The sequence below is a fragment of the Somniosus microcephalus genome, unplaced genomic scaffold, assembly GCF_052327205.1.
Source record: "Somniosus microcephalus isolate GS21.2 unplaced genomic scaffold, FLI_Smic_1.0 unresolved_chr2, whole genome shotgun sequence".
NCBI lineage: Eukaryota > Metazoa > Chordata > Chondrichthyes > Squaliformes > Somniosidae > Somniosus > Somniosus microcephalus.
Window position 1 is genome coordinate 7,241,279 of NW_028225180.1, and position 26,293 is coordinate 7,267,571.

The window sequence follows — 26,293 nt, forward strand, 5'->3', positions numbered from 1 at the left end:
AATCCAGGGTACAGTAGTGTAGGCGTTATGTTACTGGACTAATAATCCAGGGTACAGTAGTGTAGGGGTCATGTTACTGGACTAATAATCCAGGGTACAGTAGTGTAGGGGTTATGTTACTGGACTAATAATCCAGGGTACAGTAGTGTAGGGGTTATGTTACTGGACTAATAATCCAGGGTACAGTAGTGTGGGGGTTATGTTACTGGACTAATAATCCAGGGTACAGTAGTGTAGGGGTTATGTTACTGGACTAATAATCCAGGGTACAGTAGTGTAGGGGTTATGTTACTGGACTAATAATCCAGGGTACAGTAGTGTCGGGGTTGTGTTACTGGACTAATAATCCAGGGTACAGTAGTGTAGGGGTCATGTTACTGGACTAATAATCCAAGGTACAGCAGTGTAAGTGTTATGTTACTGGACTAATAATCCAGGGTACAGTAGTGTAGGGGTTATGTTACTGGACTAATAATCCAGGGTACAGAAGTGTAGGGGTTATGTTACTGGACTAATAATCCAGGGTACAGTAGTGTAGGGGTTATGTTACTGGACTAATAATCCAGGGTACAGTAGTGTAGGGGTCATGTTACTGGACTAATAATCCAGTGTACTGTAGTGTAGGGGATATGTTACTGGACTAATAATCCAGGGTACAGTAGTGTAGGGGTTATGTTACTGGACTAATAATCCAGGGTACAGTAGTGTAGGGGTTATGTTACTGGACTAATAATCCAGGGTACAGTAGTGTAGGGGTTATGTTACTAGACTAATAATCCAGAGTACAGTAGTGTAGGGGTTATGTTACTGGACTAATAATCCAGGGTACAGTAGTGTAGGGGTCATGTTACTGGACTAATAATCCAGGGTACAGTAGTGTAGGGGTTATGTTACTGGACTAATAATCCAGGGTAGAGCAGTGTAGGGGTTATGTTACTGGACTAATAATTCAGGGTACAGTAGTGTAGGGGTTATGTTACTGGACTAATAATCCAGGGTACAGTAGTGTCGGGGTTGTGTTACTGGACTAATAATCCAGGGTACAGTAGTGTAGGGGTCATGTTACTGGACTAATAATCCAAGGTACAGCAGTGTAAGTGTTATGTTACTGGACTAATAATCCAGGGTACAGTAGTGTAGGGGTTATGTTACTGGACTAATAATCCAGGGTACAGAAGTGTAGGGGTTATGTTACTGGACTAATAATCCAGGGTACAGTAGTGTAGGGGTTATGTTACTGGACTAATAATCCAGGGTACAGTAGTGTAGGGGTCATGTTACTGGACTAATAATCCAGTGTACTGTAGTGTAGGGGATATGTTACTGGACTAATAATCCAGGGTACAGTAGTGTAGGGGTTATGTTACTGGACTAATAATCCAGGGTACAGTAGTGTAGGGGTTATGTTACTGGACTAATAATCCAGGGTACAGTAGTGTAGGGGTTATGTTACTAGACTAATAATCCAGAGTACAGTAGTGTAGGGGTTATGTTACTGGACTAATAATCCAGGGTACAGTAGTGTAGCGTTCATGTTACTGGACTAATAATCCAGGGTACAGTAGTGTAGGGGTTATGTTACTGGACTAATAATCCAGCGTACAGTAGTGTAGGGGTTATGTTACTGGACTAATAATCCAGGGTACAGTAGTGTAGGGGTTATGTTACTGGACTAATAATCCAGGGTACAGTATTGTAGGGGTTATGTTACTGGACTAATAATCCAGGGTACAGTAGTGTAGGGGTCATGTTACTGGACTAATAATCCAGTGTACTGTAGTGTAGGGGATATGTTACTGGACTAATAATCCAGGGTACAGTAGTGTAGGGGTTATGTTACTGGACTAATAATCCAGGGTACAGTAGTGTAGGGGTTATGTTACTGGACTAATAATCCAGGGTACAGTAGTGTAGGGGTTATGTTACTGGACTAATAATCCAGGGTACAGTAGTGTAGGGGTTATGTTACTTGACTAATAATCCAGCGTACAGTAGTGTAGGGGTTATGTTACTGGACTAATAATCCAGAGTACAGTAGTGTAGGGGTTATGTTACTGGACTAATAATCCAGGGTACAGTAGTGTAGGGGTTATGTTACTGGACTAATAATCCAGAGTACAGTCGTGTAGGGGTTATGTTACTGGACTAATAATCCAGGGTACAGTAGTGTAGGGGTTATGTTACTGGACTAATAATCCAGGGTACAGTAGTGTAGGGGTTATGTCACTGGACTAATAATCCAGGGTAGAGCAGTGTAGGGGTTATGTTACTGGACTAATAATTCAGGGTACAGTAGTGTAGGGGTTATGTTACTGGACTAATAATCCAGGGTACAGTAGTGTAGGGGTTATGTTACTGGACTAATAATCCAGAGTACAGTAGTGTAGGGGTTATGTTACTGGACTAATAATCCAGAGTACAGTAGTGTAGGGGTTATGTTACTGGACTAATAATCCAGGGTACAGCAGTGTAGGGGTTATGTTCCTGGACTAATAATGCAGGGTACAGTAATGTAGGGGTCATGTTACTGGACTAATAATCCAGGGTACAGTAGTGTAGGGGCTATGTTACTGGACTAATAATCCAGGGTACAGAAGTGTAGGGGTTATGTTACTGGACTAATAATCCAGGGTACAGTAGTGTAGGGGTTATGTTACTGGACTAATAATCCAGGGTACAGTAGTGTAGGGGTTATTTTACTGGGCTAATAATCCAGGGTACAGTATTGTAGGGGTTATGTTACTGGACTAATAATCCAGGGTACAGTAGTGTAGGGGTCATGTTACTGGACTAATAATCCAGTGTACTGTAGTGTAGGGGATATGTTACTGGACTAATAATCCAGGGTACAGTAGTGTAGGGGTTATGTTACTGGACTAATAATCCAGGGTACAGTAGTGTAGGGGTTATGTTACTGGACTAATAATCCAGGGTACAGTAGTGTAGGGGTTATGTTACTGGACTAATAATCCAGCGTACAGTAGTGTAGGGGTTATGTTACTGGACTAATAATCCAGGGTACAGTAGTGTAGGGGTTATGTTACTGGACTAATAATCCAGGGTACAGTATTGTAGGGGTTATGTTACTGGACTAATAATCCAGGGTACAGTAGTGTAGGGGTCATGTTACTGGACTAATAATCCAGTGTACTGTAGTGTAGGGGATATGTTACTGGACTAATAATCCAGGGTACAGTAGTGTAGGGGTTATGTTACTGGACTAATAATCCAGGGTACAGGAGTGTAGGGGTTATGTTACTGGACTAATAATCCAGGGTACAGTAGTGTAGGGGTTATGTTACTGGACTAATAATCCAGGGTACAGTAGTGTAGGGGTTATGTTACTGGACTAATAATCCAGCGTACAGTAGTGTAGGGGTTATGTTACTGGACTAATAATCCAGAGTACAGTAGTGCAGGGGTTATGTTACTGGACTAATAATCCAGGGTACAGTAGTGTAGGGGTTATGTTACTGGACTAATAATCCAGAGTACAGTCGTGTAGGGGTTATGTTACTGGACTAATAATCCAGGGTACAGTTGTGTAGGGGTTATGTTACTGGACTAATAATCCAGGGTACAGTAGTGTAGGGGTTATGTCACTGGACTAATAATCCAGGGTAGTGCAGTGTAGGGGTTATGTTACTGGACTAATAATCCAGGGTACAGTAGTGTAGGGGATATGTTACTGGACTAATAATCCAGGGTACAGTAGTGTAGGGGTTATGTTACTGGACTAATAATCCAGAGTACAGTAGTGTAGGGGTTATGTTACTGGACTAATAATCCAGAGTACAGTAGTGTAGGGGTTATGTTACTGGACTAATAATCCAGGGTACAGCAGTGTAGGGGTTATGTTCCTGGACTAATAATCCAGGGTACAGTAATGTAGGGGTCATGTTACTGGACTAATAATCCAGGGTACAGTAGTGTAGGGGCTATGTTACTGGACTAATAATCCAGGGTACAGTAGTGTAGGGGTTATGTTACTGGACTAATAATCCAGGGTACAGTAGTGTAGGGGTTATGTTACTGGACTAATAATCCAGGGTACAGTAGTGTAGGGGTTATGTTACTGGACTAATAATCCAGAGTACAGTAGTGTAGGGGTTATGTTACTGGACTAATAATCCGGGGTACAGTAGTGTAGGGGTTATGTTACTGGACTAATAATCCAGGGTACAGTAGTGTAGGGGTTATGTTACTGGACTAATAATCCAGAGTACAGTTGTGTAGGGGTTATGTTACTGGACTAATAATCCAGGGTACAGTTGTGTAGGGGTCATGTTACTGAACTAATAATCCAGGGTACAGTAGTGTAGGGGTTATGTCACTGGACTAATAATCCAGGGTACAGTAGTGTCGGGGTTATGTTACTGGACTAATAATCCAGGGTACAGCAGTGTAGGGGTTATGTTACTGGACTAATAATCCAGGGTACAGTAGTGTAGGGGTCATGTTACTGGACTAATAATCCAGGGTACAGTAGTGTAGGGGTTATGTTACTGGACTAATAATCCAGGGTACAGTGGTGTAGGGGTTATGTTACTGGACTAATAATCCAAGGTACAGTAGTGTAGGGGTTATGTTACTGGACTAATAATCCAGGGTACAGTAGTGTAGGGGTTATGTTACTGGACTAATAATCCAGGGTACAGTAGTGTAGGGGTTATGTCACTGGACTAATAATCCAGGGTACAGTAGTGTAGGGGTCATGTTACTGGACTAATAATCCAGGGTACAGTAGTGTAGGGGTTATGTTACTGGACTAATAATCCAGGGTACAGTAGTGTAGGGGTTATGTTACTGGACTAATAATCCAGGGTACAGTAGTGTAGGGGTTATGTCACTGGACTAATAATCCAGGGTACAGTAGTGTAGGGGTCATGTTACTGGACTAATAATCCAGGGTACAGTAGTGTAGGGGTTATGTTACTGGACTAATAATCCAGGGTACAGTAGTGTAGGGGTTATGTTACTGGACTAATAATCCAGGGTACAGTAGTGTAGGGGTTATGTTACTGGACTAATAATCCAGGGTACGGTAGTGTAGGGGTTATGTTACTGGACTAATAATCCAGGGTACAGTAGTGTAGGGGTTATGTTACTGGACTAATAATCCAGGGTACAGTAGTGTAGGGGTTATGTTACTGCACTAATAATCCAGGGTACAGCAGTGTAGGGGTTATGTTACTGGACTAATAATCCATGGTACAGTAGTGTAGGGGTTATGTCACTGGACTAATAATCCAGGGTACAGTAGTGTAGGGGTCATGTTACTGGACTAATAATCCAGGGTACAGTAGTGTAGGGGTTATGTTACTGGACTAATAATCCAGGGTACAGTAGTGTAGGGGTTATGTTACTGGACTAATAATCCAGGGTACAGTAGTGTAGGGGTTATGTTACTGCACTAATAATCCAGGGTACAGCAGTGTAGGGGTCATGTTACTGGACTAATAATCCAGAGTACAGTAGTGTAGGGGTTATGTTACTGGACTAATAATCCATGGTACAGTAGTGTAGGGGTTATGTCACTGGACTAATAATCCAGGGTACAGTAGTGTAGGGGTCATGTTACTGGACTAATAATCCATGGTACAGTGGTGTAGGGGTTATGTTACTGGACTAATAATCCAGGGTACAGTAGTGTAGGGGTTATGTTACTAGACTAATAATCCAGGGTACAGTCGTGTAGGGGTTATGTTACTGGACTAATAATCCAGGGTACAGTAGTGTAGGGGTCATGTTACTGGACTAATAATCCATGGTACAGTAGTGTAGGGGTTATGTTACTGGACTAATAATCCATGGTACAGTAGTGTAGGGGTTATGTTACTAGACTAATAATCCAGGGTACAGTAGTGTAGGGGTTATGTTACTGGACTAATAATCCATGGTACAGTAGTGTAGGGGTAATGTCACTGGACTAATAATCCAGGGTACAGTAGTGTAGGGGTCATGTTACTGGACTAATAATCCAGGGTACAGTAGTGTAGGGGTTATGTTACTGGACTAATAATCCAGGGTACAGTAGTGTAGGGGTTATGTTACTGGACTAATAATTCAGGGTACAGTAGTGTAGGGGTTATGTTACTGGACTAATAATCCAGGGTACAGTAGTGTAGGGGTTATGTTACTGGACTAATAATCCAGAGTACAGTAGTGCAGGGGTTATGTTACTGGACTAATAATCCAGGGTACAGTAGTGTAGGGGTTATGTTACTGGACTAATAATCCAGAGTACAGTCGTGTAGGGGTTATGTTACTGGACTAATAATCCAGGGTACAGTTGTGTAGGGGTTATGTTACTGGACTAATAATCCAGGGTACAGTAGTGTAGGGGTTATGTCACTGGACTAATAATCCAGGGTAGTGCAGTGTAGGGGTTATGTTACTGGACTAATAATCCAGGGTACAGTAGTGTAGGGGATATGTTACTGGACTAATAATCCAGGGTACAGTAGTGTAGGGGTTATGTTACTGGACTAATAATCCAGAGTACAGTAGTGTAGGGGTTATGTTACTGGACTAATAATCCAGAGTACAGTAGTGTAGGGGTTATGTTACTGGACTAATAATCCAGGGTACAGCAGTGTAGGGGTTATGTTCCTGGACTAATAATCCAGGGTACAGTAATGTAGGGGTCATGTTACTGGACTAATAATCCAGGGTACAGTAGTGTAGGGGCTATGTTACTGGACTAATAATCCAGGGTACAGTAGTGTAGGGGTTATGTTACTGGACTAATAATCCAGGGTACAGTAGTGTAGGGGTTATGTTACTGGACTAATAATCCAGGGTACAGTAGTGTAGGGGTTATGTTACTGGACTAATAATCCAGAGTACAGTAGTGTAGGGGTTATGTTACTGGACTAATAATCCGGGGTACAGTAGTGTAGGGGTTATGTTACTGGACTAATAATCCAGGGTACAGTAGTGTAGGGGTTATGTTACTGGACTAATAATCCAGAGTACAGTTGTGTAGGGGTTATGTTACTGGACTAATAATCCAGGGTACAGTTGTGTAGGGGTCATGTTACTGAACTAATAATCCAGGGTACAGTAGTGTAGGGGTTATGTCACTGGACTAATAATCCAGGGTACAGTAGTGTCGGGGTTATGTTACTGGACTAATAATCCAGGGTACAGCAGTGTAGGGGTTATGTTACTGGACTAATAATCCAGGGTACAGTAGTGTAGGGGTCATGTTACTGGACTAATAATCCAGGGTACAGTAGTGTAGGGGTTATGTTACTGGACTAATAATCCAGGGTACAGTGGTGTAGGGGTTATGTTACTGGACTAATAATCCAAGGTACAGTAGTGTAGGGGTTATGTTACTGGACTAATAATCCAGGGTACAGTAGTGTAGGGGTTATGTTACTGGACTAATAATCCAGGGTACAGTAGTGTAGGGGTTATGTCACTGGACTAATAATCCAGGGTACAGTAGTGTAGGGGTCATGTTACTGGACTAATAATCCAGGGTACAGTAGTGTAGGGGTTATGTTACTGGACTAATAATCCAGGGTACAGTAGTGTAGGGGTTATGTTACTGGACTAATAATCCAGGGTACAGTAGTGTAGGGGTTATGTCACTGGACTAATAATCCAGGGTACAGTAGTGTAGGGGTCATGTTACTGGACTAATAATCCAGGGTACAGTAGTGTAGGGGTTATGTTACTGGACTAATAATCCAGGGTACAGTAGTGTAGGGGTTATGTTACTGGACTAATAATCCAGGGTACAGTAGTGTAGGGGTTATGTTACTGGACTAATAATCCAGGGTACGGTAGTGTAGGGGTTATGTTACTGGACTAATAATCCAGGGTACAGTAGTGTAGGGGTTATGTTACTGGACTAATAATCCAGGGTACAGTAGTGTAGGGGTTATGTTACTGCACTAATAATCCAGGGTACAGCAGTGTAGGGGTTATGTTACTGGACTAATAATCCATGGTACAGTAGTGTAGGGGTTATGTCACTGGACTAATAATCCAGGGTACAGTAGTGTAGGGGTCATGTTACTGGACTAATAATCCAGGGTACAGTAGTGTAGGGGTTATGTTACTGGACTAATAATCCAGGGTACAGTAGTGTAGGGGTTATGTTACTGGACTAATAATCCAGGGTACAGTAGTGTAGGGGTTATGTTACTGCACTAATAATCCAGGGTACAGCAGTGTAGGGGTCATGTTACTGGACTAATAATCCAGAGTACAGTAGTGTAGGGGTTATGTTACTGGACTAATAATCCATGGTACAGTAGTGTAGGGGTTATGTCACTGGACTAATAATCCAGGGTACAGTAGTGTAGGGGTCATGTTACTGGACTAATAATCCATGGTACAGTGGTGTAGGGGTTATGTTACTGGACTAATAATCCAGGGTACAGTAGTGTAGGGGTTATGTTACTAGACTAATAATCCAGGGTACAGTCGTGTAGGGGTTATGTTACTGGACTAATAATCCAGGGTACAGTAGTGTAGGGGTCATGTTACTGGACTAATAATCCATGGTACAGTAGTGTAGGGGTTATGTTACTGGACTAATAATCCATGGTACAGTAGTGTAGGGGTTATGTTACTAGACTAATAATCCAGGGTACAGTAGTGTAGGGGTTATGTTACTGGACTAATAATCCATGGTACAGTAGTGTAGGGGTAATGTCACTGGACTAATAATCCAGGGTACAGTAGTGTAGGGGTCATGTTACTGGACTAATAATCCAGGGTACAGTAGTGTAGGGGTTATGTTACTGGACTAATAATCCAGGGTACAGTAGTGTAGGGATTATGTTACTGGACTAATAATTCAGGGTACAGTAGTGTAGGGGTTATGTTACTGGACTAATAATCCAGGGTACAGTAGTGTAGGGGTTATGTTACTGGACTAATAATCCAGGGTACAGTAGTGTAGGGGTTATGTTACTGGACTAATAATCCAGGATACAGTAGTGTAGGGGTTATGTTACTGGACTAATAATCCAGGGTACAGTAGTGTAGGGGTTATGTTACTGGACTAATAATCCAGGGTACAGTAGTGTAGGGGTTATGTTACTGGACTAATAATCCAGGGTACAGTAGTGTAGTGGTTATGTTACTGGACTAATAATCCAGGGTACAGTAGTGTAGGGGTTATGTTACTGGACTAATAATCCAGGGTACAGTAGTGTAGGGGTTATGTTACTGGACTAATAATCCAGGGTACAGTAGTGTAGGGGTTATGTTACTGGACTAATTATCCAGGGTACAGTAGTGTAGGGGTTATGTTACTGGACTAATAATCCAGGGTACAGTAGTGTAGGGGTTATGTTACTGGACTAATAATCCAGGGTACAGTAGTGTAGGGGTTATGTTACTGGACTAATAATCCAGGGTACAGTTGTGTAGTGGTTATGTTACTGGACTAATAATCCAGGGTACAGTAGTGTAGGGGTTATGTTACTGGACTAATAATCCAGGGTACAGTAGTGTAGGGGTTATGTTACTGGACTAATGATCCAGGGTACGGTAGTGTAGGGGTTATGTTACTGGACTAATAATCCAGGGTACAGTTGTGTAGTGGTTATGTTACTGGACTAATAATCCAGGGTACAGTAGTGTAGGGGTTATGTTACTGGACTAATAATCCAGGGTACAGTAGTGTAGGAGTCATGTTACTGGACTAATAATCCAGGGTACAGTAGTGTAGGGGTTATGTTACTGGACTAATAATCCAGAGTACAGTCGTGTAGGGGTTATGTTACTGGACTAATAATCCAGGGTACAGTAGTGTAGGGGTTATGTTACTGGACTAATAATCCAGGGTACAGTAGTGTAGGGGTTATGTTACTGGACTAATAATCCAGGGTACAGTAGTGTAGGAGTCATGTTACTGGACTAATAATCCAGGGTACAGTAGTGCAGGGGTCATGTTACTGGACTAATAATCCAGAGTACAGTAGTGTAGGGGTTATGTTACTGGACTAATAATCCAGGGTACAGTAGTGTAGGGGTTATGTTACTGGACTAATAATCCAGGGTACAGTAGTGTAGGGGTTATGTTACTGGACTAATAATCCAGGGTACAGTAGTGTGGGGGTTATGTTACTGGACTAATAATCCAGGGTACAGTAGTGTAGGGGTCATGTTACTGGACTAATAATCCAGAGTACAGTAGTGTAGGGGTTATGTTACTGGACTAATAATCCAGGGTACAGTAGTGTAGGGGTTATGTTACTGGACTAATAATCCAGGGTACAGTAGTGTAGGGGTCATGTTACTGGACTAATAATCCAGGGTACAGTAGTGTAGGGGTTATGTTACTGGACTAATAATCCAGGGTACAGTAGTGTGGGGGTTATGTTACTGGACTAATAATCCAGGGTACAGTAGTGTAGGGGTCATGTTACTGGACTAATAATCCAGAGTACAGTAGTGTAGGGGTTATGTTACTGGACTAATAATCCAGGGTACAGTCGTGTAGGGGTTATGTTACTGGACTAATAATCCAGGGTACAGTAGTGTGGGGGTTATGTTACTGGACTAATAATCCAGGGTACAGTAGTGTAGGGGTTATGTTACTGGACTAATAATCCAGGGTACAGTAGTGTAGGGGTTATGTTACTGGACTAATAATCCAGGGTACAGTAGTGTAGGGGTTATGTTACCGGACTAATAATCCAGGGTACGGTAGTGTAGGGGTTATGTTACTGAACTAATAATCCAGGGTACAGTAGTGTAGGGGTTATGTTACTGGACTAATAATCCAGGGTACAGTAGTGTAGGGGTTATGTTACTGGACTAATAATCCAGGGTACAGTAGTGTAGGGGTTATGTTACTGGACTAATAATCCAGGGTACAGTAGTGTAGGGGTTATGTTACTGGACGAATAATCCAGGGTACAGTAGTGTAGGGGTTATGTTACTGGACTAATAATCCAGGGTACAGTAGTGTAGGGGTTATGTTACTGGACTAATAATCCAGGGTACAGTAGTGTAGGGGTTATGTTACTGGACTAATAATCCAGGGTACAGTAGTGTAGGGGTTATGTTACTGGACTAATAATCCAGGGTACAGTAGTGTAGGGGTTATGTTACTGGACTAATAATCCAGGGTACAGTAGTGTAGGGGTTATGTTACTGGACTAATAATCCAGGGTACTCTAGTGTAGGGGTTATGTTACTGGACTAATAATCCAGGGTACAGTAGTGTAGGGGTTATGTTACTGGACTAATAATCCAGGGTACAGTAGTGTAGGGGTTATGTTACTGGACTAATAATCCAGGGTACAGTAGTGTAGGGGTTATGTTACTGGACTAATAATCCAGGGTACAGTAGTGTAGGGGTTATGTTACTGGACTAATAATCCAGGGTACAGTAGTGTAGGGGTTATGTTACTGGACTAATAATCCAGGGTACAGTAGTGTAGGGATTATGTTACTGGACTAATAATCCAGGGTACAGTAGTGTAGGGGTTATGTTACTGGACTAATAATCCAGGGTACAGTAGTGTAAGGGTTATGTCACTGGACTAATAATCCAGGGTACAGTAGTGTAGGGGTTATGTTACTGGACTAATAATCCAGGGTACAGTAGTGTAGGGGTTATGTTACTGGACTAATAATCCAGGGTACAGTAGTGTAGGGGTTATGTCACTGGACTAATAATCCAGGGTACAGTAGTGTGGGGGTTATGTCACTGGACTAATAATCCAGGGTACAGTAGTGTAGGGGTCATGTTACTGGACTAATAATCCAGAGTACAGTAGTGTAGGGGTTATGTTACTGGACTAATAATCCAGGGTACAGTAGTGTAGGGGTTATGTTACTGGACTAATAATCCAGGGTACAGTAGTGTGGGGGTTATGTTACTGGACTAATAATCCAGGGTACAGTAGTGTAGGGGTTATGTTACTGGACTAATAATCCAGGGTACAGTAGTGTAGGGGTTATGTTACTGGACTAATAATCCAGGGTACAGTAGTGTAGGGGTTATGTTACCGGACTAATAATCCAGGGTACGGTAGTGTAGGGGTTATGTTACTGAACTAATAATCCAGGGTACAGTAGTGTAGGGGTTATGTTACTGGACTAATAATCCAGGGTACAGTAGTGTAGGGGTTATGTTACTGGACTAATAATCCAGGGTACAGTAGTGTAGGGGTTATGTTACTGGACTAATAATCCAGGGTACAGTAGTGTAGGGGTTATGTTACTGGACTAATAATCCAGGGTACAGTAGTGTAGGGGTTATGTTACTGGACTAATAATCCAGGGTACAGTAGTGTAGGGGTTATGTTACTGGACTAATAATCCAGGGTACAGTAGTGTAGGGGTTATGTTACTGGACTAATAATCCAGGGTACAGTAGTGTAGGGGTTATGTTACTGGACTAATAATCCAGGGTACAGTAGTGTAGGGGTTATGTTACTGGACTAATAATCCAGGGTACAGTAGTGTAGGGGTTATGTTACTGGACTAATAATCCAGGGTACTCTAGTGTAGGGGTTATGTTACTGGACTAATAATCCAGGGTACAGTAGTGTAGGGGTTATGTTACTGGACTAATAATCCAGGGTACAGTAGTGTAGGGGTTATGTTACTGGACTAATAATCCAGGGTACAGTAGTGTAGGGGTTATGTTACTGGACTAATAATCCAGGGTACAGTAGTGTAGGGGTTATGTTACTGGACTAATAATCCAGGGTACAGTAGTGTAGGGGTTATGTTACTGGACTAATAATCCAGGGTACAGTAGTGTAGGGATTATGTTGCTGGACTAATAATCCAGGGTACAGTAGTGTAGGGGTTATGTTACTGGACTAATAATCCAGGGTACAGTAGTGTAGGGGTTATGTCACTGGACTAATAATCCAGGGTACAGTAGTGTAGGGGTTATGTTACTGGACTAATAATCCAGGGTACAGTAGTGTAGGGGTTATGTTACTGGACTAATAATCCAGGGTACAGTAGTGTAGGGGTTATGTCACTGGACTAATAATCCAGGGTACAGTAGTGTAGGGGTTATGTTACTGGACTAATAATCCAGGGTACAGTAGTGTAGGGGTTATGTCACTGGACTAATAATCCAGGGTACAGTAGTGTAGGTGTTATGTTACTGGACTAATAATCCAGGGTACAGTAGTGTAGGGATTATGTTACTGGACTAATAATCCAGGGTACAGTAGTGTAGGGGTTATGTTACTGGACTAATAATCCAGGGTACAGTAGTGTAGGTGTTATGTTACTGGACTAATAATCCAGGGTACAGTAGTGTAGGGATTATGTTACTGGACTAATAATCCAGGGTACAGCAGTGTAGGGGTTATGTTACTGGACTAATAATCCAGGGTACAGTAGTGTAGGGGTTATGTCACTGGACTAATAATCCAGGGTACAGTAGTGTAGGTGTTATGTTACTGGACTAATAATCCAGGGTACAGTAGTGTAGGGGTTATGTTACTGGACTAATAATCCAGGGTACAGTAGTGTAGGGGTTATGTTACCGGACTAATAATCCAGGGTACAGTAGTGTAGGGGTTATGTTACCGGACTAATAATCCAGGGTACAGTAGTGTAGGGGTTATGTTACTGGACTAATAATCCAGGGTACAGTAGTGTAGGGGTTATGTTACTGGACTAATAATCCAGGGTACAGTAGTGTAGGGGTTATGTTACTGGACTAATAATCCAGGGTACAGTAGTGTAGGGGTTATGTTACTGGACTAATAATCCAGGGTACTCTAGTGTAGGGGTTATGTTACTGGGCTAATAATCCAGGGTACAGTAGTGTAGGGGTTATGTTACTGGACTAATAATCCAGGGTACAGTAGTGTAGGGGTTATGTTACTGGACTAATAATCCAGGGTACAGTAGTGTAGGGGTCATGTTACTGGACTAATAATCCAGGGTACAGTAGTGTAGGGGTTATGTTACTGGACTAATAATCCAGGGTACAGTAGTGTAGGGGTTATGTTACTGGACTAATAATCCAGGGTACAGTAGTGTAGGGGTTATGTTACTGGACTAATAATCCAGGGTACAGTAGTGTAGGGGTTATGTTACTGGACTAATAATCCAGGGTACAGTAGTGTAGGGATTATGTTACTGGACTAATAATCCAGGGTACAGTAGTGTAGGGGTTATGTTACTGGACTAATAATCCAGGGTACAGTAGTGTAGGGGTTATGTCACTGGACTAATAATCCAGGGTACAGTAGTGTAGGGGTTATGTTACTGGACTAATAATCCAGGGTACAGTAGTGTAGGGGTTATGTTACTGGACTAATAATCCAGGGTACAGTAGTGTAGGGGTTATGTCACTGGACTAATAATCCAGGGTACAGTAGTGTAGGGGTTATGTTACTGGACTAATAATCCAGGGTACAGTAGTGTAGGGGTTATGTCTCTGGACTAATAATCCAGGGTACAGTAGTGTAGGTGTTATGTTACTGGACTAATAATCCAGGGTACAGTAGTGTAGGGATTATGTTACTGGACTAATAATCCAGGGTACAGTAGTGTAGGGGTTATGTTACTGGACTAATAATCCAGGGTACAGTAGTGTAGGTGTTATGTTACTGGACTAATAATCCAGGGTACAGTAGTGTAGGGATTATGTTACTGGACTAATAATCCAGGGTACAGCAGTGTAGGGGTTATGTTACTGGACTAATAATCCAGGGTACAGTAGTGTAGGGGTTATGTCACTGGACTAATAATCCAGGGTACAGTAGTGTAGGTGTTATGTTACTGGACTAATAATCCAGGGTACAGTAGTGTAGGGGTTATGTTACTGGACTAATAATCCAGGGTACAGTAGTGTAGGGGTTATGTTACCGGACTAATAATCCAGGGTACAGTAGTGTAGGGGTTATGTTACCGGACTAATAATCCAGGGTACAGTAGTGTAGGGGTTATGTTACTGGACTAATAATCCAGGGTACAGTAGTGTAGGGGTTATGTTACTGGACTAATAATCCAGGGTACAGTAGTGTAGGGGTTATGTTACTGGACTAATAATCCAGGGTACAGTAGTGTAGGGGTTATGTTACTGGACTAATAATCCAGGGTACCGTAGTGTAGGGGTTATGTTACTGGACTAATAATCCAGGGTACAGTAGTGTAGGGGTCATGTTACTGGACTAATAATCCAGGGTACAGTAGTGTAGGGGTTATGTTACTGGACTAATAATCCAGGGTACAGTAGTGTAGGGGTTATGTTACTGGACTAATAATCCAGGGTACAGTAGTGTAGGGGTTATGTTACTGGACTAATAATCCAGGGTACAGTAGTGTAGGGGTTATGTTACTGGACTAATAATCCAGGGTACAGTAGTGTAGGGGTTATGTTACTGGACTAATAATCCAGGGTACAGTAGTGTAGGGGTTATGTTACTGGACTAATAATCCAGGATACAGTAGTGTAGGGGTTATGTTACTGGACTAATAATCCAGGGTACAGTAGTGTAGGGGTTATGTTACTGGACTAATAATCCAGGGTACAGTAGTGTAGGGGTCATGTTACTGGACTAATAATCCAGGGTACAGTAGTGTAGGGGTTATGTTACTGGACTAATAATCCAGGATACAGTAGTGTAGGGGTCATGTTACTGGACTAATAATCCAGGGTACAGTCGTGTAGGGGTTATGTTACTGGACTAATAATCCAGGGTACAGTAGTGTAGGGGTTATGTTACTGGACTAATAATCCAGGGTACAGTAGTGTAGGGGTTATGTTACTGGACTAATGATCCAGGGTACAGTAGTGTAGGGGTTATGTTACTGGACTAATAATCCAGGGTACAGTAGTGTAGGGGTTATGTTACTGAACTAATAATCCAGGGTACAGTAGTGTAGGGGTTATGTTACTGGACTAATAATCCAGGGTACAGTAGTGTAGGGGTTATGTTACTGGACTAATAATCCAGGGTACAGTAGTGTAGGGGTTATGTTACTGGACTAATAATCCAGTGTACAGTAGTGTAGGGGTTATGTTACTGGACTAATAATCCAGGGTACAGTAGTGTAGGGGTTATGTTACTGGACTAATAATCCAGGGTACAGTCGTGTAGGGGTTATGTTACTGGACTAATAATCCAGGGTACAGTCGTGTAAGGGTTATGTTACTAGACTAATAATCCAGGGTACAGTAGTGTAGGGGTTATGTTACTGGACTAATAATCCAGGGTACAGTAGTGTAGGGGTCATGTTACTGGACTAATAATCCAGGGTACAGTAGTGTAGGGGTTATGTTACTGGACTAATAATCCAGGGTACAGTAGTGTAGGGGTTATGTTACTGGACTAATAATCCAGGGTACAGTAGTGTAAGGTTTATGTTACTGGACTAATAATCCAGGGTACAGTCGTGTAAGGGTTATGTTACTAGACTAATAATCCAGGGTACAGTAGTGTAGGGGTTATGTTACTGGACTAATAATCCAGGGTACAGTAGTGTAGGGGTCATGTTACTGGACTAATAATCCAGGGTACAGTAGTGTAGGGGTCATGTTACTGGACTAATAATCCAGGGTACAGTAGTGTAGGGGTTATGTTACTGGACTAATAATCCAGGGTACAGTAGTGTAGGGTTATGTTACTGGACTAATAATCCAGGGTACAGTAGTGTAGGGGTCATGTTACTAGACTAATAATCCAGGGTACAGTAGTGTAGGGTTATGTTACTGGACTAATAATCCAGGGTACAGTAGTGTAGGGGTCATGTTACTAGACTAATAATCCAGGGTACAGTAGTGTAGGGGTTATGTCACTGGACTAATAATCCATGTCCTTTGGGGAAGGAAAGCTGCTGTCCTTACCCGGTCTGGGCCTATATGTGACTCCAGTCCCATCGCAACGTTGGTCGACTCTTAACTGCCTCTCTGAAGTGGATCAGTTTGTATCTAAACGCTACCCAACAGACTGAAGAAGGCTGACCACCACCTCCTTCTCAGGGGGCAACTAGGGAATGGGCAATGCCCTGCCAGCGACGCCCGCAGCTCTCGATCACGTTGAGAGGTGGGGTTGGTTTTCCACAAGTCGCAGTGTCCACAACCTTGGTGTCATATTTGACCCTGAGATGAGCTTCCAACCCCATATCTGCGCCATCACTAATGTTACCCCACTATTCAAAAAAGGTGGTAGAGAAAAAGCGGGGAATTATAGACATCGGTAGTGGGGAAAATGCTAGAGTCCATTATAAAAGATGCACTTGGAAAGCAGTGACAGGATCGGACAAAGTCAACATGGATTTACAAAAGGTAAATCATGCTTGACTAATCTACTGGAATTTTTGGAGGATGTAACTGGTAAAATAGATAAGGGAGAACCAGTGAATGTGGTGTATTTGGACTTTCAGAAGACTTTCGAAAAGGTCCCGCATAAGAGATTAGTGTGCAAAATTAAGGCACATGGGATTGGGGGCAAGGTATTGACTTGGATAGAGAACTGGTTGGCAGATAGAAAGCAAAGAGTTGGAATAAACGGGTCGTTTTCCGAGTGGCAGGCAGTGACTAGTGGGGTACCGCAAGGATCGGTCCTAGGACCCCAGCTGTTCACAAAATATATTAATGATCTGGACGAGGGAATTGGATGTAATATCTCCAAATTTGCAGACGACACAAAGCTGGGTGGGAGGGTATGCTGTGAGGAGGATGTCGTGAAACTCCAGTACGATTTGGACAGGTTGGGTGATTGGGCAGAAACATGGCAAATGCACTATAATGTGGATAAATGTGAGGTTATCCACTTTGGTGGCAAAAACAGGAAGGCAGATTGTTATCTGAACGGCAAAGATTGGGAGAAGGGGAAGTGCAACAAGACCTGGGTGTCCTTGTGCACCAGTCACTGAAGGTAAGCATGCAGGTGCATCAGGCGGTTAAGAAGGCAAATGGTATGTTGGCCTTCGTAGCAAGAGGGTTTGAGTACAGGAACAAGGATGTCTTGCTGCAGTTTTACAGGGCCTTGGCGAGACCGCACCTTGAGTATTGTGTGCAGTTTTGGTCGCCTTATCTGAGGAAGGATGTTCTTGCCATGGAAGGAGTGCAGCGAAGATTCACCAGACTGATACCTGGGATGGCAGGAATGACGTATGGGGAGAGATTGTGTCGATTGGGCTTACACTCACTGGAGTTTAGAAGATTGAGAGGGGATCTCATCGAAACCTATAAAATTCTGTCAGGCCTGGACAGACTAGATGCAGGAAGTATGTTTCCGATGGCCGGGGAGTCCAGAACCAGGGGTCATAGTCTAAGGATAAGGGGTAAGCCATTTAGGACTGAAATGAGGAGGAATTTCTTCACCCAGAGAGTGGTGAACCTGTGGAATTCTCTGCCACAGAGGGCGGTGGAGGCCAGTTCATTAAATATATTCAAGAAAGAGTTGGATATATTTCTTAAGGCTAAAGGGATCAAGGGATATGGGGAGAAGGCAGGGACCGGGTACTGAATTTGGATGATCAGCCATGATCTCATTGAATGGCGGAGCAGGCTCGAGGGGCCGAATGGTCGACTCCTGCTCCTATCTTCGATGTTTCTATGTTTCTATGACCGCCCACTTCCACCTCTGTAACATCGTCCGACTCCGCCCCTGCCTCAGCTCATCAGCTGCTGAAACCCTCATCCCTGCCTTTGTCACCTCTAGACTCGACTATTCCAACGCACTCCTGGCCGGCCTCCCGCATTCTACCCTACGTAAGCTTAAGGTGATCCAAAACTCTGCAGCCCGTGTCCTAACTCACACCAAGTCCGGTTTGCCCATCACCCCTGTGCTCGCTGAACTACATTGGCTCCCGGTTAAGCAGCGCCTCGATTTCAAAATTCTCATCCTTGGTTTCAAATCCCTCCATGGCCTCGCCCCCTTTCTATCTCTGTAACCTCCTCCAGCCCCTACAACCCTCCCTATCTCTGTAACCTCCTCCAGCCCTACAACCCTCCCTATCTCTGTAACCTCCTCCAGCCCTACAACCCTATCTCTGTAACCTCCTCCAGCCCCTACAACCCTCCCTATCTCTGTAACCTCCTCCAGCCCTACAATCCTCCCTATCTCTGTAACCTCCTCCAGCCCCTACAACCCTATCCCTGTAACCTCCTCCAGCCCCTACAACCCTCCCTATCTCTGTAACCTCCTCCAGTCCCTACAACCCTCCCTATCTCTGTAACCTCCTCCAGCCCCTACAACCCTCCCTATCTCTGTAACCTCCTCCAGCCCATACAACCCTCCCTATCTCTGTAACCTCCTCCAGCCCCTACAACCCTCCCTATCTCTGTAACCTCCTCCAGCCCCTACAACCCTCCCTATCTCTGTAACCTCCTCCAGCCCCTACAAACCTCCCTATCTCTGTAACCTCCTCCAGCCCTACAATCCTCCCTATCTCTGTAACCACCTCCAGCCCCTACAACCCTCCCTATCTCTGTAACCTCCTCCAGCCCTACAACACTCCCTATCTCTGTAACCTCCTCCAGCCGTACAACCCTCCCTATCTCTGTAACCTCCTCCAGCCCCTACAATCCTCCCTATCTCTGTAACCTCCTCCAGCCCTCCCTATCTCTGTAACCTCCTCCAGCCCCTACAACCCTCCCTATCTCTGTTAGCTCCTCCAGCCCCTACAACCCTCCCTATCTCTGTAACCTCCTCCAGCCCCTACAACCCTCCCTATCTCTGTAACCTCCTCCAGCCCGACAGCCCTCCCTATCTCTGTAACCTCCTCCAGCCCCTACAACCCTATCTCTGTTAGCTCCTCCAGCCCCTACAACCCTCCCTATCTCTGTAACCTCCTCCAGCCCTACAGCCCTCCCTATCTCTGTAACCTCCTCCAGCCCCTACAACCCTCCCTATCTCTGTTAGCTCCTCCAGCCCCTACAACCCTCCCTATCTCTGTAACCTCCTCCAGCCCTACAACCCTGCCTATCTCTGTAACCTCCTCCAGCCCCTACAACTCTCCCTACCTCTGTAACCTCTTCCAGCCCCAAAACCTTCCCTATCTCTGTAACCTCCTCCAGCCATACAACACTCCCTATCTCTGTAACCTCCTCCAGCCGTACAACCCTCCCTATCTCTGTAACCTCCTCCAGCCCTACAACCCTCCCCCTCTCTGTAACCTCCTCCAGCCCCTACAACCCTCCCTATCTCTGTAACCTCCTCCAGCCCTCCCTATCTCTGTAACCTCCTCCTGCCCCTACAACCCTCCCTATCTCTGTTAGCTCCTCCAACCCCTACAACCCTCCCTATCACTATAACCTCCACCAGCCCTACAACCCTCCGTATCTCTGTAACCTCCTCCAGCCCTACAACCTTCCCTATCTCTGTAACCTCCTCCAGCCCTACAACCCTCCCTATCTCTGTAACCTCCTCCAGCCCCTACAACACTCCCTATCTCTGTAACCTCCTCCAGCCCTACAACGCTCCTTATCTCTGTAACCTCCTCTAGCCCTACAACTCTCCCTATCACTGTAACCTCCACCAGCCCAAAACCCTCCCTATCTCTGTAACCTCCTCCAGCCCCTACAACCCTCCCTATCTCTGTAACCTCCTCCAGACCCTACAAACCTCCCTATCTCTATAACCTCCTCCAGCCCCTACAACTCTCCCTATCTCTGTAACCTCCTCCAGCCCTACAACCTTCCCTATCTCTGTAACCTCCTCCAGCCCCTACAACCTTCCCAATCTCTGTAACCTCCTCCAGCCCTACAACCTTCCCTATCTCTGTAACCTCCTCCAGCCCTACAACCCACCCTGACTCGGTAACCTCCTCCGGCCCCTACAACCCCCCTATCTCTGTAACCTCCTCCAGCCCCTACAACCCTATCTCTGTAACCTCCTCCAGCCCCTACAAACCTCCCTATCTCTATAACCTCCTCCAGCCCTACTACCCTCTATATCTCTGTAACCTCCTCCAGCCCCTACAACCCTCCCCATCGCTGTCACCTCCTCCAGCACCTAATTTTAATCGCTCCGCCATTGGCGGCCGTGCCTTCAGCTGCCTGGGGCCTAAGCTCTGGAATTCCCTCCCTAAACCTCTCCTTACCTCTTTGACCATGCTTCTGGTCACCTGTCCTAATATCTCCTTGCGTGGCTCAGTGTCAGATTGTGTTTGATAATCGTTCCTGTGAGGCGCCTGGGGACGTTTTGCTACGTTAAAGGCGCTACATCAGGCCCGTTGTTGCTGCTGTGACTCTGTCCCGTTACCGTTCATATTCCAGGTGAAGGTGTCTCGCAGCTTCTGCCCGTCGATCTCCATGTCCAGGCGGATGGGCACCAGGACCTCCGGCTGTGCCGCGTTCTCGTGGATGACAGCAGGGTCATGGTCATCGAAACTGCGGGGAGGGAGACAGGAGAGCGAGAGAGAGAGAGAGAGAGAGAGCAGGACAGCGGGGATCAGACTGGCCCCGGGCAGTCACTCCCGACAAGGCGGGTGAGGTCAGATCAGCCCCCCACACACACACAAACACAGAGCAGGAAAGGCCCAGGCTCCATTCCCGGCCTAGTGCTGAATGAGCTGATCTCACACCCGGTATGGTACTGAGCCCCACACACTGAGCAGGAAAGGCCCAGGCTCCATTCCCGTCCTAGTGCTGAATGAGCTGATCTCACACCCGGTATGGTACTGAGCCCCACACACTGAGCAGGAAAGGCCCAGGCTCCATGCCTGGCCTGTGCTGAGTGAGTGGATCTCTCACCTGGTGTGGTAAGAACATAAGCAATAGGAGCAGGAGTCGGCCATTCGGCCCCTCGAGCCTGCTCCGCCATTCAATGAGATCATGGCTGATCTTCTGCCTCAACTCCATTCACCGGCCCTATCGCCGTATCCCTTGATGCCCTCACTAGTCAGAAATCTATTTGACTTCTGTTTTGAATATACCCAATGACTGAGCCTCCACAGCCCTCTGGGGTAGAGAATCCCAAAGATTCACCACCCTCTGTGTGAAGAAATTTCTTCTCATCTCAGTCCTGAATGGCCGACCCTTTATCCTGAGGCTGTGGCCCCTGGTTCTAGACTCCCCAGCCAAGGGAAACATTCTCCCAGCATCCACCCTATCAAGCCCTGTAATAATTTTGTATGCTTCAATGAGATCCCCTCTCATTCTTCTGAATTCAAGTGAATACAGGCCTACTTTACCCAATCTCTTCTCATACGACAGTCCCGCCATCCCGCGAACCAGGCTGGTGAACCTTCGTTGCACTCCCTCTATGGCAAGTATATCCTTCCTTAGGTAAGGAGACCAAAATTGTACACAGTACTCCAGGTGTGGTCTCACCAAGGCCCTATATAATTGCAGTAAGACTTCTTTACTCCTGTACTCAAATCCTCTTGTAATGAAGGCCAGCATACCATTTGCCTTCCTAATGGCTTGCTGCACCTGCACATTCACTTTCAGTGACTCGTGTACAAGGACACCCAGGTCCCTTTGAGCATCTGCATTCCCCAATCTTTCACCATTTAGGAAATACTCTGCCTTTCTGTTTTTTCTACCAAAGTGGATAACTTCACATTTATCCACATTATATTCCATCTGCCATGTTCTCGCCCACTCACTGAGCCTGTCGAGATCCCCTTGAAGCCTCTTCACATCCTCTTCGCAACTGACACTGCCACCTAGCTTTGTGTCATCAGCAAATTTGGAAATGTTACATTTAGTCCCCTCATCCAAATCATTGATCTAGATTGTGAATAGCTGAGGCCCAAGCACCGATCCTTGCGATGCCCCACTAGTCATAGCCTGCCATCCTGAAAAAGACCCGTTTATCCCTACTCTTTGTTTTCTGTCTGTTAACCAACTCTCAATCCATGCTAGTATATTACCCCCAATTCCATGCACCCTAATTTTGTTCACCAACCTCTTGTGTGGGACCTTATCGAAGGCCTTCTGAAAATCCAGATACACCACATCTACCGGTTCCCCTTTGTCTACTCCACTAGTTACATCCTTAAAGAACTCCAATAGGTTTGTCAAACAGGATTTCCCTTTCATAAATCCATGTTGACTCTGCCCAATCTTACTATTAGTTTCTAAGTGCCCAGTTATTGCATCCTTTATAATAGATTCCAGCATTTTCCCAACTACTGATGTGAGGCTAACAGGTCTGTAGTTCCCCGTTTTCTCTCTCCCTCCTTTCTTAAATAGTCGGGTTACATTTGCTATCCTCCAATCTGCAGGAACCGTTCCAGAATCTATAGAATTTTGGAGCTCCATCCCCGGCCTGGTGCTGAGTGAGCTGATCTCACACCCGGTGTGGTACTGAGCCCCACACACACACAGAGCAGGAAAGGCCCAGGCTCCATCCCCGGCCTGTGCTGAGTGAGCCTGATCTCACACCCGGTGTGGTACTGAGCCCCACACACAGACACACAGAGCAGGAAAGGCCCAGGCTCCATTCTTGGCCTAGTGCAGCGTTATCTGATCTCACGTGCAATGGGCGATAGGGGACTTATAATTGGACTCACGGTCCCCTGCGTTAGGGGAAGAAGAGTTGGGGTAGAATCAGTCCAGTGAACGGGTGTCTTACCAGTTTTCCGAGCCAACCCCTTGCACCTTCCCGCTTCCCATAAGGGGTACGCCCTGCTCAAGTTGGGCACCTGCCCCTTCTATGCCAATGAGAGTTCACCCCCACCCCCCCAACCCCCACCCTCGGATTCAGGACGGCATCAAACCCCATCCAGCAATGGATGGAGCAGGAGCACCGCTCAAGTAATTCCAGCCACCCCTACTCTCCTTCCAATAGTAGCCCGCGGGTCCTTCTATGTCCACCCAAGAGGGCAGACAGGTCCAAGGTTCAAAGGTCTCATCACGAAAGATGCCCCCTCTGAAAGTGCAATGCTGCTTCAGTACTGCCGCTCCGACAGTGCAGCACTCCCTCAGTACTGCCCCTCCGACAGTGTAGTGCTCCCTCAGTACTGTCCCTCCGACAGTGTAGTGCTCCCTCAGTACTGCCCCTCCGACAGTGCAGCACTCACTCTGTACTGACCCTCCGACAGTGCCGCGCTCCTCTCGCATTCTTTGCTCCTTCTCTCTCTTGCCTCCCCAACTCACCACAGAGGGAACACTCTCTTCTTGTCCCGCCCCATGCGGTTCCTGTTGATGGAGGTCGAGCAGGGCACAGCGTCCAAGTGGTGCGAACTGTTCGGGAGGGTCGGCACCCACTGGTTGCTACGCTTCGATTTCGGCTCTCTGCGGTGAAAGAGGAGGAAAGAAAGAGAGGGAGGGAGGAGGAGCCGAGGAAGAAAGAAAGAACTTGTATTGGTACAGTGCCTTTCCAACCTCAAGAGCCACATTGCTTTTATATAGAAAGAATCACAGAAACTCAGGACAACTCCCATTAATACAGCGCACTTAACATAGCAGAACCTCACAAGGCACTTCACAGGAGCGTTACCAACAAGAGCAGGTCAGAGGCTAGGTATTCTGCGGCGAGTGTCTCACCTCCTGACTCCCCAAAGCCTTTCCACCATCTACAAGGCACAAGTCAGGAGTGTGATGGAATACTCCCCACTTGCCTGGATGAGTGCAGCTCCAACAACACTCAAGAAGTTCGACACCATCCAGGACAAAGCAGCCCGCTTGATTGGCCCCCCATCCACCACCTTAAACATTCACTCCCTCCACCACCGGCGTACCGTGGCTGCAGTGTGGACCATCTACAAGATGCACTGCAGCAACTCGCCAAGGCTTCTTCGGCAGCACCTCCCAAACCCGCGGCCTCTTCCACCTAGAAGGACAAGGGCAGCAGGCGCACGGGAACACCGCCACCACCAAGTTCCCCTCCAAGTCACACACCATCCTGACTTGGAAATATATCGGCCGTTCCTTCATCGTCGCTGGGTCAAAATCCTGGAACTCCCTCCCTAACAGCACTGTGGGAGCACCTTCACCACACGGACTGCAGCGGTTCAAGAAGGCGGCTCACCACCACCTTCTCAAGGGTGATTAGGGATGGGCAATAAATGCTGGACTTGCCAGCGACGCCCACATCCCATAAACGAATTAAAAAAAAACAATTTTCAACGCAGAACCACAGAAGGAGATGTTAGGCAGCTGATCAAAAGCTTGGTCAAAGAGGTAGGTTTTAAGGAGCGTCTTAAAGGAGGAAAGCGAGGCGGAGAGGTTTAGGGAAGGATTTCTTGGGGGGAAAATTCAGTTGTGCCCCGTTTGGGGCACTAACTTCGCTGGGGCGTTACTTTTCGCGCCCTGGAAAAATTAGCGCCCCCGTGGCCAAAATTGAGTGCTAGTGCCCCAAGAGGGAATATCGCGGCGCTACGTATTGCAGGCCTTCCTCCCCTTCCTAAAGGGGAGGGGCTCTTGTGCAGCGCGACCCGGGGGCCCAGCTGGACCACCGGGGATCAGAGTGTCGGCAAAAGAGCCCGGCGCTCAAGAGAAGTGCCAGGCTCACGGAGCGCAGCCGGCACCCCGCGGGGGGGGGGGTGGGTCAGGAGGCCGGGGACGGCAGCGCAGGCAGGTGCTGGCAGGCGGCCAGCAACAAAAATGGCCGCCTGGCACCTCGCCTTTAAGTAGCGCCGGCCCGGCCGCAGGAAGGCCCCCGTGACCCCGTCGGACATAGCGTCCAGCGGTAAGTCAGGGGAGGCTACCGAAGATGGCGGCCGGGGCGCTGCGTACGGCGATGACATCATCGCCGGCGGCGCAGCGCCGCGGGGCGCTAACAGTTACCGCCGCAGCTAACCTCTCGCTGAATTTCGCAGGAGGTGTTGAGTGCGACGCGCCCGGGCGCTGGTTGCTTTGCGCCCAAGTAGCGCCCTCTAGGGGAGGAGCAAAGAAACCGAATTTTTCTCCCCGAGAGTTTAGGGCCTCGGCAGCTGAAGGCACGGCAGCCAAATTTGGAGCAATTAAATTCGGGGGATGCATAAGAGGCCAGAATTGGAGGAGCGCACAGATCTGTGACGGTTGTGCGACTGGAGGAGGTTACAGAGATAGGGAGGGTTGTAGGGCTGGAGGAGGTTACAGAGATAGGGAGGGTTGTAGGGGCTGGAGGAGTTTACAGAGATAGGGAGGGTTGTAGGGGCTGGAGGAGGTTACAGAGATAGGGAGGGTTGTAGGGGCTGGAGGAGGTTACAGAGATAGGGAGGGTTGTAGGGCTGGAGGAGGTTACAGAGATAGGGAGGGTTGTAGGCCTGGAGGAGGTTACAGAGATAGGGAGGGTTGTAGGTGCTGGAGGAGGTTACAGAGATAGGGAGGGTTGTAGGGCTGGAGGAGGTTACAGAGATAGGGAGGGTTGTAGGGGCTGGAGGCGTTTACAGAGATAGGGAAGGCTGTAGGGCTGGAGGAGTTTACAGAGATAGGGAGGGTTGTAGGGGC

At 46.2% G+C, this 26,293-nt stretch overlaps 1 protein-coding gene across 4 annotated transcripts in view; it reads right to left on the bottom strand.

Annotated features, from left to right (window-relative positions):
* Positions 1-26,293, bottom strand: part of LOC147092063 (SWI/SNF-related matrix-associated actin-dependent regulator of chromatin subfamily B member 1-like) — a 160,954-nt gene that overhangs the window by 89,408 nt on the left and 45,253 nt on the right. For all 4 annotated transcript variants that reach the window (XM_085975803.1, XM_085975801.1, XM_085975800.1 and 1 more), the window contains exons 4-5: positions 24,017-24,154; positions 21,174-21,301 (exon numbers count right to left, since the gene is read on the bottom strand). In XM_085975803.1, the coding sequence (XP_085831929.1) occupies positions 21,174-21,301; positions 24,017-24,154 (266 nt within the window). The remainder of the gene's footprint in view (positions 1-21,173; positions 21,302-24,016; positions 24,155-26,293) is intronic.